This window comes from Panthera pardus, unplaced genomic scaffold (genome assembly GCF_024362965.1).
Source record: "Panthera pardus isolate Hobbes unplaced genomic scaffold, ASM2436296v1 HiC_scaffold_10, whole genome shotgun sequence".
NCBI classification, from domain to species: domain Eukaryota; kingdom Metazoa; phylum Chordata; class Mammalia; order Carnivora; family Felidae; genus Panthera; species Panthera pardus.
In genome coordinates this window covers 18,926,014-18,947,112 of record NW_026526655.1, presented here as the reverse complement: position 1 = coordinate 18,947,112, position 21,099 = coordinate 18,926,014, and the positions used below count along the sequence as shown (strand labels likewise).

Sequence of the window (21,099 nt, the reverse complement as noted above, 5' to 3'; positions counted from 1 at the left end):
TTTGCTTCGTGGGTCTAAGGGTGGTAGTGGCTTCTGGGGAATGGGTTTCCTAGCCCTCCCATCCCACCAGTCTTGCTTTCTCTGTGCTGCTGCCCAGCTCACAAAAGGCCGTGCAAGGCAGCAGGGTGGTGTTCGTGGCTCTGCGGGAAGGCTGAGCCAACGTGTCCAAGGAAGAGCTGCCTAGGCTTGGTGAGTTTGTGTAGCAGCCTCTCCTAGTGGAACTTCTCTCTTTGCCCCACCCCCCCCAGGAGACTCAGAGTGCTCCTCATTCAGTGCTGTCTCCACCAGCGAGTCGGTAGCAGTGATCTCTAGGTGAGTATTATGTTGATCATTGGCAGAGGCTCATTTGCTGTCTCTTTAAGATTATAAGGAGATTAATTACCTACGTCATTAATGGCCCCGTTAACTGTAACTCATTTTTACCAGAGTTTTACATTTGCGATTTTAGTTTTCAAACAAGGACCAGAAGCATATTGTATCATTTAGGCTTAAAAATAGTACCATGTTTCTTAGCCTACAGTTTGGTCTTAATTTCCAAGAAATTGTTCAAGTAAAAAAATGATTTCAAGAAGTGCTTAGAAAATTGGGCTACCTGGGTGTCTTAGTCAAGTGTCTGACTCTTGATTTCAGCTCAGGTCATGATCTGATGGTCGTGGGATCAAGCCCCAAGTTTGGCTCATGGAGCCTGCTTAAGATTCTCTTTCTCCCTCTGCCCCTCCCCCACTTGCATATGCGCATGCTCTCTTTCCCCCCCAAAAGGAAAAAAATCTTCTAGCTTAAATCTAGGTTATTTTATTGACTACCCTTGGTAGAGTCTGAGAAATATCCATGTCTAACCAGGGAACCAAAAAGTCAGTCTCTTCATGTAGGCTCTTCTTTTACAAAACAGGTTGTTGGAGGATGCTGCGTAACTGAGATGGGGAACCCAGGGGAAGGAAGGAACGCAGGACTGTGAGGAAGTTATTATAAATGAGGGCAGTCATTCTGCTGAAGGTCTTTCAAGGACTTGCTGAAGGGTCACATATGCTGCCTTTCTGGGTAGAAAGTTAACACCTTCAACATAACCTTACTTGTTCCCCTCACCACTTACAACTTTGCCTTATTACATTGTTTTATTAAATATTATTTAAAAAATATTATAAAGAACCCCCCCGCCCCAAAGTACTAATTTCTTTTTTTTTTTTTAATGTTTATTTTTGAGAGAGACAGAGTGCGAGAGGGGGAGGGGCAGAGAAAGAGGGAGACACAATCCAAAGCAGGCTCCAGGCTCTGTCAACACAGAGCCCAGTGCAGGGCTCGAACTCACTAAATGGAAGATTGTGACCTTAGCCAAAGTCGGACACTTAACTGATCGAGCCACCCAGGCGCCCCTAGAGTGTTTTTCTTTTTAAAAATAACTTCTGGGGCGCCTGGGTGGCTCAGCTGGTTAAGCGTCTGACTTCGCCTCGGGTTGTGATCTTGCAGTTCAGGAGTTCGAGTCCCGCATCCGGCACTGCGCTGACAGTTCAGAGCCTGAGTCTGCTCCGGATTCTGTCTTCCGCTCTCTCTGCCCCTCCCCTGCTCATGCACTCTCTCTCTCTCTCCCAAAAATAAACAAACATTAAAAAAATTTTTTTAGAAAAATAACTTCTACTGAAAATGTAAAAGGAACAAAATACAAGTATTGACAGTTGGTGTTTTGTTTTTTGTGTAAAATTTCTCTGCTAATTTTAATGAAAATCAAGCCACGTGTCAAGGCTAACATATACCTACTGTACAGAGCGCCCACACTCAGCTTGCTTTTGTCTGTGTCAGCTGTGCCTCAAATGAAGCAAAGAAGACAAGGAGCCTTCCATGCCTTGGTTGGTGCAGACCAGGCAGGCTGCAGCTCTGTGAGTGCGATGGTGGCAACGCCAGCACCAGTTTTGAAGCCCCAAACTAGCAAGGGGAGAGAACTGTTTGGAAAGAGAAGACACAGAACTAGAACTTTCTGTGAAGATGGATAGAAATCCTGTCCTAGGTAACCCTGAGTCTAGTGTTACTCAAAGCCTAACTGGTCCTCCTTCCAGAAAAACAAAGCCACGTCTGGATGTTGACTTGAGGACCTCTGCTCTCCATAAGAGGAGGATAATTGACTTGGAGTCCCACCTTTTCCGTACTTAAGGGTGACCTGGGTTTGTCTTCAGGCCTACTTTGAGACAGCTGCACAGCCCTTTACTTAACCTTTCTGAATCATATACTGTAAAATTCACAAAAACAGTTTGCTCATAATTTGTTCACTGGTTAATTTAACTTCTACAAGATGTACAGACCTTCTTATCTATACAGGCTTAAAACATAGATTTTCAAACACATGGAGGTTGATGAATTCCAAACCACTTTGCATTTTAAGGATGACTAAAATCAGAAATACTTTGGGACTAGCTAAAATCATTTTTTCTGAATTGTGAGAGATTTATATATTTTATCTTATAGAAAAGTTGACAGTCATAGAAAGGTCATTGAAGACGCTGTCTCTGTTTCTCTACCTAGCAATAGTTAGTTTATTGCCTTTTCTGTTTCATATTCTTTTTTGAAGAATCACTTAATTTAATATTTTTTTAATGTCCATTTATTTATTTTGAGAGCAAGAGAGCGTGAGTGGGGGGAAGAGCAGAGAGAGGAGAAAGAGAGAATCCCAAGCAGGCTTTGCACTCTCAGTGTAGAGCCCAACATGGGGCCCAATCCCACAAACTACAAGACCATGACCTGAGCTGTAATCAAGAGACAGACACCCAACTGACTGAGCCACTCAGGTGCCACAAGAATCACTTAATTAAAAAAAAAAAAATTGGGGGGGCACCCGGGTGGCTCAGTCGGTTAAGTATCCAACTTCAGCTCAGGTCATGATCCACAGCTAGTGAGTTTGAGCCCCACGTCAGGCTCTGTGCTGAGAGCTCACTTGCTAGCTCGCTCTCTCTTTCAAAAAAAATGAGTACATGTTAAAAAAAAAATTTTTTTTAATTTGTTTTTTTAACGTGTATTTATTTTTGAGAGAGAGAGGCAGACTGCAAATGGGGGAGGAGCAGAAAGGGAAAGACACAATCGGAAGCAGGCTTCAGGCTTTGAGCTGTCAGCACAGAGCCTGATGTGGGGCTCGAACCCACAAACTGCAAGATCATGACCTGAGCCGAAGACGGATGCTTAACTGATTGAGCCACCCAGGCTCTCCAAGAATCACTTAATTTTAGAGCTGGAGGTCATTAAGAGTCCAGTGTGTGTATGTGTCTCTCTCTCTCTCTCTCTCTTTTTAATGTTTATTTATTTTTGAGAGAGGGAGAGACAGTGGAAGCAGGAGAGGAGCAGAAAGGGGGAGACACAGAATCTGAAGCAGGCTCCAGGCTCTGAGCTGTCAGCACAGAGCCCGACACGGGGCTCGAACCCGCAAAGTGTGAGATCATAACCTGAGCCGAAGTCGGATGCTTAACCTACTGAACCCCTCCGGTTTTTTTTTCAGATGTGAATATTGAGGACAGAGAAGTAACTGTTGCAGCGGCATAGTTTACTGCTAGCTCAGAAGCCAGGCCTCTTGAGGAGGCAGCTAACAAAGATTTTCTACCTTTTTTTTTTTTAATTAAACTTTTGATTTGGGGACAATTATAGATGCACATGCAGTTGTAAGAAATAATACAGAGAGATCCCCTGAACTCTTTACTCAGTTTTCCCCAGTGGTAATATTTGGCAAAGCTAGTACCATAGAGTACAATCAAGATATTAACCTTAGTGAAGATACAAGTATTTCCATCACTGCAGAAATCCCTCCTGTTGCCCTAATAGCCATACCTCCCTCCCTCCTGTGCCTGTTTCCTCCTTAATGCTTGGCAACCACTAATTTGTTCTATAACTTTTTCACAAGTTGATTTCATCTTGATTTCATCAAGAGTATCATAAAAATAAGATGATTGCCACATGTAACTTTTTGGGATGGGCTTTTTTTTTTTTTTTTAACTCCGCATATTCTCTGCAGATTTATCCAGGTTGTTGCATGCATCGAGGTTGTTCATTCCTTTTTATTGCTGAGTAGTGTTCCATGGTGAGGATATGCCACAGTACATTTACCTGCTGAAGGATATTTGTACTTGGGTTATTTCCAGTTTGGGCTATTGGGAATAAAGCTTCTGTAAACCATCACATACATCTATTTTTTAAATTATTTATTTATTTTAAAAACGTTTATTTGTTGGGGCACCTGGGTTTTCAACAATCCTAAATTCTGATACTCAGTAAATTCAAAGCCTTTCAAGTAGACTGTTTTGGAAATGGGGAATTAAGAGTTGAGTTCAGTGACATTATTTCCTTGAGAATTAGTATTTAACGTGACCCAATAACATTCTTTAAAAATTCTTGATTTAAAACGCTGAAGTGGGGGCGCCTGGGTGGCGCAGTCGGTTAAGCGTCCGACTTCAGCCAGGTCACGATCTCGCGGTCCGTGAGTTCGAGCCCCGCGTCAGGCTCTGGGCTGATGGCTCGGAGCCTGGAGCCTGTTTCCGATTCTGTGTCTCCCTCTCTCTCTGCCCCTCCCCCGTTCATGCTCTGTCTCTCTCTGTCCCAAAAATAAATAAAAAACGTTGAAAAAAAAAAAATTTAAAACGCTGAAGTGTTTTACGTATAGTGCCGATTTCTGGTGTGCTGTAAAATAACAGATAGAATGGCTGTTTAGAATGTAAAGGTTAATCTTAAATAGTAATGTTTGTGGATCATACCAACTCAGCAGAGAGAGTAATAACTATTTTTTCCACCCCCAATGCTATTTAAAGAAATGGTCTGCGTGTGTCAGCTTGTACCCAATACATAGTTGAGGTGTTCATTTATTTGAGATCCCTTGAGATAGCCTTGGCTATCTTGGCTAGCCACTGTTGGAACAACAGTAGGGACTCAATAGCCCACTGCCCCAGATTCCCAGACCTGTGTTACCATACTGTTACATAAAAATCTGATACCACAAATCATTCCCAAAATGGAGAAAAGCATTAATTATCTGTGTATCTTCAGATTTAACCTACATATAAAATGTGCTAGAAGTATCACTCTTTTCTTTCGCTTTTTTTTTCCTTTTTCTTTTTAAAACTCTGTTCCTCTTAGGTCTTTTCTGCTCTTCCTCCTTTTTAATTATTATCAATTTTTTTCTCTCTTCTTTGTCTCTGTGTAGCATATTCCTCTTGCACGCACCCAGACCCATTACCCACTTGCAGAGCCACTCTTCAGGGGCTTCCCCTGCCTGTGACCTGTCACTAGAAATTTTGGAGCTGAATCACAGAAGGAAGTATTGGAAAATTTGGTCTTTAGGTGACATTTAATAGTGTGGCTTATGGGTTAGCCCTAGCACTTTATGGATTACTATTTGCAAAATAATTACTGAGCACTTGTCTTTGTAGAATCACAATTTAAAAGACAGCATCCCCAGGGCTCCTGGGTGGCTCAGTTGGTTAAGCATCTGACTCTTGATTTTGGCTCAGGTCATGATCTCACAGTTGGTGAGATCGAGACCTGCATTGGGCTGCATGCCTCAAGCACAGAGTCTGCTTGGGATTCTCTCTCTCTCTCTCTCTCTCTGCCCCTCCTCTGCCTGTGCACTCTCTCACTCTCTCAAAATTAATAAAGACAGCACCCCGAAAGAAAGTATATGTCATCGTAACAGCACTCCACGGTTGTGTACTTCCCTTTCTCTACCATGTGTCTGTTTTTCATCCTAGGAGCTGTGCAGAGATTCTGACCAAACCCCTTTCCAATGAGAAAGTTGTCCGACCAGCTCTCATCTACAGTCTCTTTCCCAATGTGCCCCCTACCATCTATTTTGGCACCCGGGATGAGAGAGGTAAACCTGGCCAAGTGGCTAAGTCCATAAGTACCCCCAGGAGAAGGATGCTAGCAAAGTTAGGAGGAGGTGGCAATAAGGTAGCAAGGGTTTTCCAGAGTGGCTTTTTTTGGCGCTCGGTACCTCACCTGGTTCACCAGTCTGATATGGGGAACTTTTCCTTGTCTGTCCTGAGCTGACCATTGTCAGCCCCATAATCTCATGCCCCATTCTTGCCCTCTAGCCTTGTTTCTTCTCCCTTGCAATCTCCCTCCTTTCTGTGTTCCTCAACCCTGTGCAGCCCCCCTTACTCCACAAAGGACTTCTCCTTTGAAACTTTGGCCTGGAACAATACTTAGTGGCTTGTCTACCTAGGTGAAATTGAGCAACAGTGCCACCTTTTTCCTCTTCTCATCCTGACTCGTGTTCTTCCTCACCCCCATCCCTTTTCCCCAGTGGAGAAACTTCCCTGGGAGCAGAGGAAGCTGCTCCGGTGGAAGATGAGCACAGTGACCCCCAACATTGTCAAGCAGACCATTGGACGGTCCCACTTCAAAATCAGCAAAAGTGAGTCACCTGCCTTAATGCAAGCCTGTTCTTTGCCCCAACAGATGGTCTTAGGTAGGAGGAGAGCCCTAGTTACCTCCTGATATGTGGGGACCCTGTCCTGAAGTTTCCAACCTCAGAGGAAGACCTAGCTCTGAACTCCTTCTGGGCTGGAGCCTGTTCCTCAAAATTAGAAGACAAGGAGCCGTTGTTCTATTCCTGACCCCAGAGCCTCGTGTAGGACAGCTCCATGGCGACTCTCAGAAAACTGGGTCTGGGAGCTGTGCCCAGGCCCAGTGGTATTTCTGGGGCCTCTGAGCCTCTCCATCCCAAGGACTGAGCTGCTAACAGAACTGACTCCCCGATGTGCCCTCTGTAGGAAACGATGACTGGCTGGGCTGCTGGGGTCATCACATGAAGTCTCCTAGTTTCCGATCCATTCGGGAGCATCAGAAGGTAGGGGTCCTTTCTGGGGAGCAGGCGGGAGGAGGTCAGTGTTGGGAACAAGGAAAGAGGGGGGTGGCCGTGGAGAAGCCAGGAAGGTGTCTAGAGGAGCAGAGGCAGTGCTGGAGGAGGGTGCGGTGGGACCCTCACAGACCGCGCACCTCTAGCGGTGCAGGGGCGGTGTTCCAGGCAGTTTTAGACTGCCCGAGACACTTTTCCCTCTAATGTGTCTGGAGGTGCAGCACCTGTTTCCATTGATCATGTTTCTCCTGTAACTGCTGCGCGTCACCTCCACTCCCCCAAGCTGAATATGCATAAAGAGGGTGCTGGTCTAATGTTGAAACAAAGGAGTCCCTTGCCCCCAGACTTAATGAAGGCCATGTGCTTTCCTGTCTTTGTCCTACAGGCTGTCATGGCAAAAGACTTAAAACACCTTTTTCTTTGCACTTATCTGACTTAATCACTATTGTGCGGCCGTTCGTGAACTATCAACTCCTTGAGAGCACTACATTTTGGTGTGTTTTGTGTGTGCTTTCGTCATCTTTTGGTACTTATGTAACTGAGTACTTACCATTAGATGGTGATGGTAAGATGGATCAAGGGCTCATGCTGTCATTTAAGGAAATTGGAACGGTACCATGAGTCTTGCTCTCTTCCTCGTGGCCTCACCAGGGCCATCCCCCTGCTCTCACCCTTTGTCCCTTCTGTAGCTAAACCACTTCCCAGGTTCATTCCAGATTGGGCGAAAGGACCGACTGTGGCGGAACCTGTCTCGCATGCAGAGCCGCTTTGGCAAGAAGGAGTTCAGCTTCTTCCCCCAGTCCTTCATCCTGCCTCAGGATGCCAAGCTCCTGCGCAAAGCTTGGGAGAGCAGCAGCCGCCAAAAGTGGATTGTTAAGCCGGTGAGTGGATCACAGTGGGTGGTAGGAAAAAATGGGGAACAGTGGTGTATTGGGCCGGGAGCACATCTCGTCTCCTTTCCACTTGATTTCTAGCCAGCGTCAGCTCGAGGCATCGGCATCCAGGTCATTCACAAGTGGAGTCAGCTCCCCAAGCGAAGGCCTCTCCTGGTACAGAGGTGAGCCTGTCTCTAGCTCACATCTGGCTCCCCATTCTCCCATCTCCTCAACCTGGAGATTCCCTGTTTATAGTGTTCTTCTGTCCTGTGTCCTCCCAGCCAAAGACCTCCTTCGCCAAATGTTTTAAGGTCTTTATCCCAGGGACTGTTCGCTGGCTTTTGCCATTTTATCCTGAGCCCTGTCTCATTGGTCATGTCCCTGAAGCTGGCCTTTCCTCATGTAGGTATCTACACAAACCCTACCTCATCAGCGGCAGCAAGTTTGATCTGCGAATCTATGTTTACGTCACCTCCTACGATCCTCTGCGGATTTACCTCTTTTCAGATGGACTCGTCCGCTTCGCCAGTTGCAAGTATGTGGTAGTGGTGAGGCCTCATCCTGACTCCTCTGGGGGGTTTGTTTTCCTGAAAGAGAGGAAAAACTGGAGGATGCTGAGCAGAAAAAACACACTTTGGTAGTTTGGGTTAACAAGAGAGAAGGAGGAGGGTATTTGGAAAACCCAGTCTTCTTTTCCTTCCTTGTGTCTCCTTTTACATGGAATGCTTCATTTCTTTTTTTCTTTTTTCTTTTTTTTTAAATTTTAATGTTTATTTTCAAGAGAGGGAGAGAGAGAGACAGAGCATGAGCAGGGGAGGGGCAGGCAGAGAGAGGGGACACAGAATCTGAAGCAGGCTCCAGGCTCCGAGCGGTCAGCACAGAGCCCAACATGGGGCTTGAACTCACAAACTGTGAGATCATGACCTGAGCTGAAGTCAGATGCTTTACCGACGGAGCCACCCAGGCGCCCCATGGAATGCTTCATTTCTGACACTTCTGGTCACGAAATGCATTGGGGCTTTTTCTAAACCACATGAGGCAGTTCTCTGAGACACTGGCTGGGTACCTGCAATTTAACTCTTGCCACTGTCCAGCCCCCAGAGCATCCAGTCCCCAGAGCATCCAGTCCTCCAGGTTGGGGCTCATTCTCACAAGGTTGCCTCTTCCTCCTCCTTCAGACACCAGTCATAAGTCCATGTGCCACCTATGCATCTGACAACCGGTGTGCTATTAGAGGTTCCTGGGACCCCCTTCTCAGGTTCCATTAATTTGCCAGAGAAGCTTACCATAAAAGGAGATGGTAAAGTTTGATTATAGATTAATATCCAGACAAAGCAAGGTGTCAGAGGAGACAAGGCACAGAGCTTCCCTGCCTCTCTGGATACCAATCTCCCAGCACGCCCCACGTGCTTACCCACCCAGAACCTGAACCCCTTACTTATAGAGTTTTTATGGGGGCTTCATCACATACACATGATTGATCATCAGTTCTGTTTTTAGCCTTTCTCCCTCTTAAGAGAATGGGGGGCGGGGTCGAAGATTTCAAGCTTTGGTCTGTCTGGTGATCAGACCCTATCCAGGAACCCACCCAAAGTCACCTCATTAGAACAAAAGACCCTTTTGTCGCCTAGGAAATTACAAGGGTTTCAGGAGGTATGTGTCAGGAACTGGGGTCAAAGACCATATATGAGAACAAAAGATGCTTCTAGTGCTCTTATTACTGAGGAATTCTTAAGGGTTTTGGTAGCTCTGTGCCAGGAACCAGGGGCAGGGACACAGAGGTCAGTTTCTTATAAATCGTGTTGCCACTTGGGGACTAGGAAATGAGAAAGTTCTCTACCTCATTGAATGTGGGTTGGGTCTTCCTGCAGGACCAAGGTGGGGATGAAGGAGAGGAGTCCCACATCCCTTGCCCTATACTTCTCTTCCACTTGGCTGTTCATCTGTATCCCTTGTCATCTCCTTTTATAAGAAACTAGTCAACATAAGTAAAAGTTTTCCTGAGTTTTGTGAGCTGCTCATGATAAAAGAGCTGTGGTATTTTAGAAACCTTACTGACGGATATACTTCTCAGACTCTCATGCATCTGAAAAGATCTGTCCACTTGTCCTTTACCTCCTCAGGATTTGGGAAATGTTTGGACCCTTGTCTGCCTGCCATCTCTCTATCTTACCTCTGCCTTTTTCCTCACTCCCAGGTATTCCCCTTCCATGAAGAGCCTTGGCAACAAGTTCATGCACCTGACCAACTACAGTGTCAATAAGAAGAATGCCGAGTACCAGGCCAATGCAGATGAAACGGCCTGCCAGGGCCACAAATGGTACCCAGGCTGGGCCCCCATGAAGTGGAGGCCTAGAGGGGCACAAGGTTCTAGCCTTTGGGGAGGTTCAAGGGGATGGTGAGCGGAGTATTGATGTAAAGCCCAAAGGTTACTTAAACACTGGGCAGTTCAGAATTGGTCTGTTTGCATCTATGCTCCTTTCTTTCTTAATTGAAAACCTCAAAAGAAGAGATGTGGAGAAGACACCTTTGGACCTCTTACTCCTTTTTCTTTTTCTTTCCTTGATCACTCATTCATCGAATATAACCCCAAATACTACCCCCGTCCCACCCTTGCAGGGCACTGAAGGCCTTATGGAACTACCTGAGCCAGAAGGGAATCAATAGCGATGCCATCTGGGAGAAGATAAAGGATGTTGTTGTCAAAACCATCATCTCGTGAGTCACACTGCCACCCTGGGTGCAAGGCCTGCCACTGGATCCCCTTTTCTTATGGGCCTCCACGCTGCTGTGTCCTAGACATTGACCACGCTGTGTGTCAGTTTCTGAGGACGGGCAGTAGGAGGGAGTGGATAGAGTTCTGCTCTTCTACTGAACTTCCTCTCCAGAAGCTGGCGCTGGATCAGAGGCGTCTCTTGGGAGCTGCTTTTCCTGGGTTACTTCTGTTCTCCCATCTCTGGGCAACTCCCCTGGCAGGGCGGCCTGTGTAGGGCCCTCTGGGAAGAGCTGGGCTGAATACTTGCTCTTCCCTGTGACCAGGTCGGAACCCTATGTGACCAGCCTGCTGAAGATGTACGTGCGGCGGCCCTATAGCTGCCACGAGCTCTTTGGTTTTGACATCATGCTGGATGAGAACCTCAAGCCCTGGGTCCTAGAGGTCAACATTTCCCCAAGGTAAGTGGGATTCTCAGGGCCCTGAGTAGAACTCTTCCTGTAGCTCCGTGATCCTCTACCCCTTTGCCCCCCATGCCTTGCTGACTTTGGGAAGACCTCTCCTTCACTAGAATTTGTGTTTTCCCTTCATGGTCTGTTTTTCTCATTCACTCATTCTTTGCCATTATCTCAAGAGTCTTTGAGGATGGAGAGAGATTGTTAAAAGTTACTCTTTTCAACTTGATCCCTACTGCATGCTTTTGCCCTAGCGGATGAAGGTCATGGCCAGGAACCCCCCCGAGTGAGGTTATTCACTATCTGTGGGGCAAGAAGTCCCCCATGATGATGCACATGAGTTGGGGAGGCAGTGAGTAAATGGGGCTAGCCCTAACTTGGGTGCATAACCAGAAACAGTTTTACTGCTCTTTGTACCCTTTCCCAAAGCCTCCACTCCAACTCTCCATTGGACATCAGCATCAAAGGCCAGATGATCCGTGACCTTCTGAACCTGGCAGGCTTTGTTCTGCCCAACACAGAGGATATGGTTTCCAGCTCCAGCAGCTCTAGCAGCTCCAGCACCAGGTCAGCCTCCCTGCTTGGCTGTGGCTTGCCTGGCAGCATGAACAGCCCCATGGTGACTGTGGGAAGGGATGATGTCTGGGCGCCCCCTCCTGACGGTCTCCTTTGCGACTCAGTCTGCCCCCACAGTCTATCCACACACCTTTCCCACGTCAGTGCCCCTCAAAAGCATGTCTGGTTATCTTGTTCCCAGCTCAGGAATCTCCAACAGGGTGTGGGGAATCAGCTTTGAACTCCTCACAGGCACATTGGAGGCCACAGCCTCCTTTTCCCAGGTGCCCCTCCCTCTACTCCTCCCCCTGGCTCCTGTGCTCTGACAAATCAATCGCTCATAGGACCTCAAAGTTGGAAGGATCCTTAAGGATCAGTGAATTGAGTCTCCCCCCTGCAATGTATATGGCTTCTCGCTGTCCTCCCATAGTATCCCCTCCTCCGCTCATTGGGATTCTTCCTCCTGAAGTTCCCCTCAGTCAGACCTCCCTGTTGTGACCTCAGCCATCCATGAGAGCCTAGCTGAAGACAGAATCTTCATGAAGCCAGCCCTACATGGGCTTTCTCCACCATAGCCCTACACCACTTGGAACCACTCTTGAGGAAAGGGAGCCAGTATTTAGTTGGTACCTGCTGTGTGTAAGGAGAATCCTGTAACTTATCTCCACAACAACCCCATGAGGTTGGTATTAAGTATCCTCAGTTTACAGATGAGGAAACTGAAAATCACTGGGGTTAAGTAGCCCACCCATGGTTATTCAGCTACAAAGTGGTAGAGCTGGGATTCCAATCCTGATTTGCTAGGAACAAAACTTGCTTCCCCCACCATGCCTTGCAGACTCCTGTTTGGCTCTGTGCTGTGGTTGTCATTTGACACCTGCCGTCTTGTGAGTATTTTGGAGGCTATCTTTGTGTCTCTCAGCAGTAATCATAGTAATGTGGATGAGGAAACTGTGGTACAGGGAGGTCATGTGATTTGCCCAGGATAACACAGCCAGTAGGGCTGAGCTGGGTACTTAGGAAGTGTCCACCAAATGAAACCGAAGTATCCAACAATTATTTGGGGGGGAGGGGGGGGGTCCTCTTTTTTTTTTTTTTTTTTTTTTTTTTTTGTTTACTGAAATGCAACCTATTGAGGTACCTTATACTCTTTCAGTTTTCCATGGTAATTGATCTTTGGACGCCCAGACAGGGCATTGTGGTGTGATCTATTCAAGTAACAAATATTTCTCTAAACTTCTTTGTCTTCTCTTGAGAAGGGTGTGACTCCATCCAACAAACCACTTAACCTTGGTGCCCTAGTGAGTCCCCTGACCAAGAGTATCTTCCTTCTCCAGTTAAGCTAAAGGTCCTGGGATGGACCCTCTCTCCTCATGTCTTCAGGATGTGAAGCTGCTGACCTTACCCTTTGCTTCTTTTCCATCCATTGCCTTAGCCTGCCCAGCTCCCCCAGGGACAAATGTCGAATGACCCCAGAACATTTCACTGCACAGAAGATGAAGAAAGCCTATTATCTGACCCAGAAAATTCCTGATCAGGTAGGAGATTACACACACACACACACACACACACACACACCGAGTGCCAACAGAAAGTTTCCTCAGTCAAATATTTGGGACCCTAAGGCGACCGGTTTTCCCTTTCCCTAGGACAGGGTTTCCTAACCCTGGTCCATGATCTCTTGGTGTGCAGAGATCTGCTGGCTTATGTGTCGTTCCAGGAGAGAGTTGATGGCCTCTATCCCATGGTCAAGAACCACTGCTCTTAGCAAAATGCTATACTAGCCATCCCTTGTTGTCAGAGCCATAGATCCTTTGGGTTTCTTTCCTTGAGGTGCGTTGAGCCCCTAGGAGGGTTGACATCTTCTCAGAGCAGATGAGGGAGCCAAATATGACAGTAGCAGACAAAAGGCTGCTACCAAATCAGAGTTGTTGGATTCTGCTCTTGACTCCAGCCAGCAAACCTCTTAAAATCTCTGTGTCCCAGAGGCTCCCCTACCTGGACCAATGGCGTCTTCCCCAGACAGCAAAGCTCAGTAGGCTTGGGAATAGACGAGTTCCAGAGATGACCCACTAGTCGGTCTTGGTGCTGCCTTGGGAGTCCTGGAGCCTAGGACCTCAGAACTGTGCTCACTGTCCCCAGCTTCTGGATTCTCTGCCTCCAGCTCACACTCTCTGTCACGCCCTCTTCCTCTCTGTTCTTTGGGCCTTAGGACTTTTATGCGTCTGTGCTGGATGTCCTGACACCAGATGATGTTCGGGTTCTGGTTGAGATGGAAGATGAGTTTTCTCGCCGCGGTCAATTTGAACGAATTTTTCCTTCTCGAATCTCCTCTCGCTATCTCCGCTTTTTTGAGCAGCCACGATATTTCAACATTCTCACCACCCAGTGGGAACAGAAGTACCATGGCAACAAGCTCAAAGGTGATGTGTCCTCCCTACCCACAGGAGGCCATGTTTAGTGAGTGATTAAATCTCAGTAGACCAAGAAATGGGCCTCCCTGGCAAGAATTGACCAGTTGATTCCACCCTCTTAAGTCCCACCCCTGCTAATCTTGTCCTAGGAGTAGATCTGCTTCGGAGTTGGTGCTACAAAGGGTTCCACACAGGAGTTGTCTCTGATTCTGCTCCAGTGGTGAGTGACACCGTTGTGGGGGAGGAGACAAATTCAGTCAGTCCCTCACTCCACCTGAAGAGTGCAGCGAGAGTTGGATGGAGATCTAGACCTTCTCACTTCTCCCCTAGGCCTTGTCTCTGTGTCTCATGACTCTTCCTTCCAAGGGAGTAATGGCCTCCGGGACTCCCTGGATGCCTTTCTTTCAAGGGCCAAGAGTGCTTTGTAGCGTCAACTTCTTGCCTGAATCTGGAAAGAACAGAGATTTTTGTCCCAGATGGGCCCATGCTTGAAGGGTAGGGAAGAGGAGAGCCCCATGGTCACTCAGTGCTCCATAGAGCTGGGAAAGAGTCCCAAGACCCCAAACACTCCCTCCTGACTTCTGCCTAGCCCTTTTGACCTCACTGCTTCCTTTGCTTTTAGTGGTCTCTCCCAACATCACTTCTGACTGTCCCAAAGGGTGATGTGGCGCTCAGTGCTTTCAACAAATCAGAGACTGGCAAGCTGGGGTGAGTGCTGTCTGAGCAAGGGAACGGTGTTGGATGTGAGTTCAAGGAGTTTTCTTCTTCCTCCCTTCCCAGATTATGAGAAGATCAGCATTCTCCAACTGGGGGTTGGTGGGATATGCAGCCACGTATGGGATATGCGTATCACAATAGGCAGCCAGTGTTCTCTGCCTGGTGACTCCCCTTCTGCCCAGCAAAGCTGAGCTGGAGCATGGGGTTACCTGCAGACACAGCCCCTCTTAGCCGTGCTCACTAGCTGTGGGCTCCTTGAACCTTCCTTCTCTCACACATTCATGTTTGCACCAAGCTCTCTAGCCTTCAGATAAAGAAGGTGTATTTTACCATTATTTGTATCTTCGTATAATCATGGTCTGTAGCGCCATAGTGTTGTGAATGTCTGGTCCAGACTCTAAAGACAAATCGTAGGCTGAAGTCTCAGCCACATAGCCATCTCTTTCTTTTCCCACCTGCTTCTTCAGAAAACACAGCTTCTCTGAGGGAAGCATACCACTCTCTGAAGATGGGACCATGCCCAAGCCCAAGAAGACCCAAGCTGGCCATTCTTCTCTTCCCAGAAAACCCAGTTCTTCCAGGGACAGTGAGGATACCAGCAAAGAGCCCAGCCTCTCCACCCAGATGTTGCCTCTGATCAAGTACTCTGGGCAGACTTTGAGACTCTCTGCTTCCCCCACCTCCCAGTCAACCGGTGACTCACTCCTGGCTGCTGTGAGCCCATGACTGGCCTCTCTCCATTAGCCCCTGCCTAGGAGCACCGGTGTTAGCTACCTCATGGGAATTGGCTGGCTGGCCAGCCAGCCTGAGCCCCGGCCCCTTCCTCAAAGTATTTTTTTGAAGTGGTTGAATTGCAGAAATGGGTTTCTGAAGGGCTGGAGGGGTGGTGGGAATGGGGAGAAGGTGAGGAAGGTTCACTGGCTGGTACCTCATATCCCAGCAGAGAAGCCACTGATGGCCACTCAGCCTTATAAAGCAGGGTTTGGTTTCTAACTTCAGAGAGCCACGTGTGGTTTGTGTGAGGCCTTGGTGCTGTGAATGAGTTACAGCTCTGGAGGAAAAAACACATCGAACATATTTGGGCCTGAAGTCCTTTGCCTGTAATTGAGGAGGTCCCTCCGAAGGTCCTTATCTCCTCAGGTCTCCCCACCACCCTCTTCCCCACACTGTGCCCCGAGGAGCCACTTTGAGAAACCTTCTGACCTCCTCAGTAGACAGGCAGGGAGAGGCCATACGTGATGAACCCATTTCCTGTCATCCTAGTCTTTAGGGGCTTCATATTTCCTTTCATATACCCACCAGCCAATAGCCCTGAGTCTGTTCTGACCTCACATCACTACCTGTTCAACCTTTTAGACTTCTTTGTCATGAATGTTAGCTCTTCGCTATCTGTGAGGTGAGAGGTCTTGAGCTTTGTGAATTTCCTGTGGCCCCAGTGAAGGAGCCCAGGTAATCCCAGTTGCTGTTGTCTGTGTCTACACATCAAAAGACACAACCCAGGGGCCGGGCGGAAGGAGCTGCGATTTCCCCACAACACACAGGAAGTTGTGGGTTCTTACCTCCTTCATTGATTAGCGGGGTCTAGCTCACAGGCCACCAGGCAAGCAGAGTCTGGGGGCATGGCCGGTGGGTTGCAGGAGCAGTCACCATTGTAGAATGGCCTTCTAGTCAGACCGCTGACGAAACTCTTGTACTCTTCACTGAATCTACCTCCCTCCCCAAGACTCCGTAAACAGCGAGTGTTCAATAAACGTTGACTGAGCGAACTGTGAATACAAAGAACACGAACACCTGAACCAGAAGTACTCCTCTCTGTGCTGGGGCCCAGTGATGCCCAGGGGAAGCACGCGGTGGGATAGTGGATCAGAAAGGTGGTTTTCACTTGAACTATGGTTTCTCCTCAACTCAACCCAGCACTTACTGGTAGCTGCTCACTCCTACCTGGGCCCTGTGGTCTCTTCACTTCAGTTGTCTAGCAGCTGTGCCCAACATGAATCCACCTGGCCCCAGGCTCTTTGCCTTTATTCTCTCTGAATTTCATAAGGATGATTACCCTGCTTCATGGCTTACGGAGTTCTAAGTGGTGAGTTGGGATGGAGCCATGGAAAAGTCACTGAGAGGCCTGACTGGGTTCAAGGCCATGCAATAGATGGCTGCGCTGGTCAGTCTGAAGGCCATGTTGACAATTGTGAAGAAAGCTTTGTGACAAAGTCCTGAGATAATTACCTCCTGCTCAGTAGCAAGGACTTCAAAGTCAGGCCCAGCAGGAGAGGCCCTGGCAGTCCTTAAATCTGTTCTGATAGAATTGAAGCCAGCTCTGTCCTGTGCCACCTTAGTGCAGTACTCCACTGCAGTGTCAAAACCTTGTGATGAGGGCAGTCAGCAGCCTTCCTAAGAAAACTGGCCACCTGCGTAAGTACTTTTGTGGTGGCTGGTCTGGTGCAAGGGCTTGGCTGTGGAGGCCTGGCTGAGCTGGTTTATTCTTTGGAAACTAGCTTCAGTTCTGTGGCCTGCCAGCTGAGAATCCCCAGAAGGCATAACCAATGCACTGACATCCCTGTAACTGGAGAGGGGACCAGCATTGCAGCATCATGGGATAAGGAGTGGGAGGGGAGCTTACTAAGTTAAATAGGTAATGAAAATAAGTGTCCGTAATAGTTTAAAACGTGTTTATGCATACATTATTTTTTTTTAATGTTTTTACTTTTGAGGGAGAGAGAGAAAGCATGAGTGGGGGAGAGGCCGAGAGAGAGGGAGACACAGAATCTGAAGCCAGCTCCCGGCTCTGAGCTGTCAGCACGGAGCCCAACGCAGAGCTCCACCTCATGAACAGTAAGATCATGACCGAACCGAAGTCGGATGCTTAACTGACTGAGCCACACAGGCACCCTTATACATACATTATTTTTAGTTTCCATCCTATTACAATCTCTGAAGGTGTGGTGTTTTGCCACATGGGACAAAGGAACGGGGATTATAATCCCCCATCACCCTTGAGAGAAAAAAAATCTTGCTTAAGCATTCAGCATACATGTTTGGCAATGAACACCTGTGTTAAGGTATTCAGCTCAATAAGGACTTTGGGAGAAGTAAGATTTGTTGAACGCTTAAATCTGGAGGTGTAGTAGGATAAATGTCAGAACATGTCCGCTGCTTTTTTTAAATTGATAAGTCCCTGTTTGGAGACGGAATGGAATGTTCCGTAGTCAAGAAATGAAGTACAAGATATTTCTGGATCAGTGGAGTAGGGATTTGGGGTGGGGGCATAGAAGGTAGTCACTATTCCTGTTTACTTCAGATTCACTCAGGATTGATCAGAAACTGATTTAGAATGAATACCAATGAAGAATAGTGGTGTTGTGATAGGAAGAGAGCATGGACCTTGTAATCTGACCTTGGGTTCTTTTTTTTTTTTTTTCTTAAGTTTATTTTTGAGAGGGAGCACGAGCAGGGGAGGGGCAGAGAGAGAATACCAAGCAGGCTATGCACTGTCAGCACGGAGCCCATTGCAGGGCTCAAACTCATGAACTGTGAGATCATGACCTGAGCTGAAATTGAGTTGGACACTTAACCAACTGAGCTATCCAGGCACCCCTGACGTTGGGTTCTAATTTCAGTTCTGCTGTGTGACCTTGGGCATGTCATCTAACCTTTTAAAGTCAGGGTTTTTTTAATAATTTTTTTCATGTTTACTTTTTTTACATTTATTTTTGAGAGAGGGAGCACAAGTGGGGGAGGGGCAGAGAGGGAGACAATCCTAAGCAGGCTCCAGGCTCTGATCTGTCAGCACAGAGCCCAATGCGGGGCTCGAACCCACAAACCGTGAGATCATGACCTGAGCCGAAGCCAGATGCTTCACTTCAGCCCACTTCAGATTCTGTGTCTCCCTCTCTCTGCCCCTCCCCGCTCACGTTCTGTCTCTCAAAAATAAACATTAGAAAATAAATAATACGAAAATAATACCTACATTAAGCATTACAAATATGTGAAGTATTCAGTCCTATCCCAAGAGAAACTAATTAAAAAGGGACAGCAAAGGGTGCCTGGGTGGCTCAGTTGGTTAAGCGTCCATCTCTTGATCTCAGCTCAGGTCTTGATCTCAGCATCATGAGTTCAAAGCCCCACGTTGGGCTTTGCCCTGGGCATGAAGCCTATTTTTAAAAAGAGCAAGGGAGCAATGGGGACCTGGTGGATGGAAAGGGGAAGGAGCAGGGTACAGAGAGTAGGAGACCTTGAACTGGAGCCAAAGAGCAGGTGCACCAACCCAACAGCTGTGCCAAGAGACTGTTGTTACAGGTGCATTCTTCTGCTTTTATGCTATTTACTTGTTGATGGTGATTGTCCCTGTCATGATAGCCTAACAACACACTCAGTTGCGCTCTGGGGCCATCCATCCACTGGGCCAGTGGAGGCAGGGGATAATCCGGCACATGGTATTGCCATGCCCCTCTCAGCTGAATTAGTTGTACAACGAAGGTGGTCACCACAGACAACTGGGGGACCTCCCCTCCTTGTTTTCTTTAGAATTGTCCTTTAAGAGTTTTAAGTTTTAGCTGTGTACTTGGTGAATCCCCCAACTGTTTTGAGACTTAGAAACATTGGCAGTTTCAGAGATGTATAGCTGAGGGACCCCATTTCATGCCACTTGTGATTCTGATCCAGCCTCTCAAGCCTTGGCCTTTTAGACAACCCTCTCCACCACAGAGTTTGCACCTTCATTAATGTCCAGGGATCAACAGATGCTCTTTTTAAAATTTTTTTTTAATGTTCTTATTTACTTTTGAAGGAGAGAGAGAGAGAGCATGAGTGGGGGAGGAGCAGAGAGAGAGGGAGACACAGAATTCGAAGCAGGCTCCAGGCTCTAAGCTGTCAGCACAGAGCCCGATGGGGGGCTTGAACCCACAAACTGTGAGATCATGACCTGAGCCGAAGCCAGACGCTCAACCGTCTGAGCCACCCAAGCACCCCGATAGATGCTCTTTTGACCTGACCTTTCATCAGTTTTGGAGCAATGAAAGCTGCAAGCGATCTTACATTGCTCTTGACAGATTTTTCACGTAAATGAAAGAATACAAGAAGGATCAATAGTTATTTTCTAAAGCCCATTTGTGCCTTTATTGTAATGGACTAGGGCACAATGCTAGGGACTAATTTTGAAAAGATACAAGTTTCAATCAGTGAAGTGAGGAGACCAAAGCATACCTCATATAGTAGTTACGAGGTTTAAATGAGGGGAAAATGTATGTAAAACACTTGGCAAAGTGATAGCATATATAGTGCAGATTTCAAATGGATTCTAGGGGCACCTGGGTAGCTCAGTTGAGTGTCTGACTTTGGCTCAGGTCATGATCTCGCTATTCATGAGTTCGGGCCCCACATCAGGCTTGCTGCTCTCAGTGGAGAGCCTGGATCTCTGTCCCTTCCCTGCTTGCACTCTCTCTCTCAAATATAAACGTTAAAAAGTAATAAAATGGATTCTAAAATAACACCACCAAAAAAAATTCCTTCCATAAAGTAATAGTAATCTAGCATGTTACTATTTCAATATTTTACAATACTATTACAATAGTGTGTGTCTATTACAAAACTGATTAAAATATACTTTGATTCTATCCGTGGGATACCAAACCTGATTACTTAATCAAGATAATTAGCTTGGAAAGATTGGACCCCCTAACATTAGTTGTCAGGGAAGTACATTTAAAACTAGAATGATGCAGATTCAGATTTGTGTATATGCTTGAATGAGGGCGAAGCTACCATCTGTAGATTATGACTGAATCTCTAAGTCAGAATTCTGTCAAGGCCAAATGATAGGGCAGTGTGTGGCTGGGCCTCCGTTCACCCATTCTCCCAGGTGCCTGCTACAGGGGCACACCGGGCGGCATCCTGAGCGAGAGCCGCTCCTCCTGAGACACGGATGCGTCTGGAAAGGCAGCCGAGTCCTAGCACGCAAGGCACATTTATAGAGAACCTGGTGTTAAGCTGTTTGTAGAGCACTCGCTTCTGGGTCTGGGTTGCTGCGTAGCAGAGCAGTTCCCTCACTGGGGTCTAAGGGGTTGGGGTGGGGGTGGGGGGAGGGGGCAAAACAAAAGAAAACCAAAATAAGAGACAAACTACAAGGATGCCCACTTTCAAAGCAGGATGGCTCAAAGGAAAAAGCTTGCAAATCCCACGTGTCAGTGAGGATGCGCAGCAAGTGGAACATGCATTGCTGGTGGGAGTGCAGAATGGTCCATTGGAAACCAGCTTGGTAGTTTCTTGTAAAATGAAACGTACCCCTAACATATCACCCAGCAATTCACTCTGCATGCAAATGTTCATAGCAGCTTTATTCATAATAGCAAACACTTGGAAACAACCCAAATATCCAACAACTACTGAAAGAACAAACTGTGATGTATCTACTCAATACGACTTAGGGATAAACTGATACATGCACCAATGTGGATGAATCACGAGAGCCTTGTACTCAAGCCAAAAACAAAGGACTACATACTTTGTGATTCCACTTACATAACATTCTAGAAAACATTCTAGAAAAGGC

At 47.1% G+C, this 21,099-nt stretch overlaps 1 protein-coding gene across 2 annotated transcripts in view; it reads left to right on the top strand.

Moving 5' to 3' along the window:
• The window catches only part of TTLL4 (tubulin tyrosine ligase like 4), a 37,935-nt gene extending 21,617 nt beyond the window's left edge, over window positions 1–16,318 (top strand). The window contains exons 4-19 of one of the 2 annotated variants that reach the window (XM_053904797.1): window positions 249–312; window positions 5,712–5,833; window positions 6,269–6,379; window positions 6,738–6,814; window positions 7,513–7,704; window positions 7,798–7,880; window positions 8,105–8,233; window positions 9,896–10,018; window positions 10,318–10,416; window positions 10,738–10,872; window positions 11,296–11,433; window positions 12,857–12,959; window positions 13,634–13,844; window positions 13,985–14,055; window positions 14,458–14,543; window positions 15,020–16,318. In XM_053904797.1, the coding sequence (XP_053760772.1) occupies window positions 249–312; window positions 5,712–5,833; window positions 6,269–6,379; window positions 6,738–6,814; window positions 7,513–7,704; window positions 7,798–7,880; window positions 8,105–8,233; window positions 9,896–10,018; window positions 10,318–10,416; window positions 10,738–10,872; window positions 11,296–11,433; window positions 12,857–12,959; window positions 13,634–13,844; window positions 13,985–14,055; window positions 14,458–14,543; window positions 15,020–15,278 (2,003 nt within the window). In that variant the 3' untranslated portion in view covers window positions 15,279–16,318. Of the gene's footprint in view, window positions 1–248; window positions 313–5,711; window positions 5,834–6,268; window positions 6,380–6,737; window positions 6,815–7,512; window positions 7,705–7,797; window positions 7,881–8,104; window positions 8,234–9,895; window positions 10,019–10,317; window positions 10,417–10,737; window positions 10,873–11,295; window positions 11,434–12,259; window positions 12,309–12,856; window positions 12,960–13,633; window positions 13,845–13,984; window positions 14,056–14,457; window positions 14,544–15,019 lie in introns of those variants that run through there. The other variant, XM_053904799.1, reaches the window with a different exon arrangement.
• The last annotated feature ends 4,781 nt before the right edge of the window (window positions 16,319–21,099 follow it).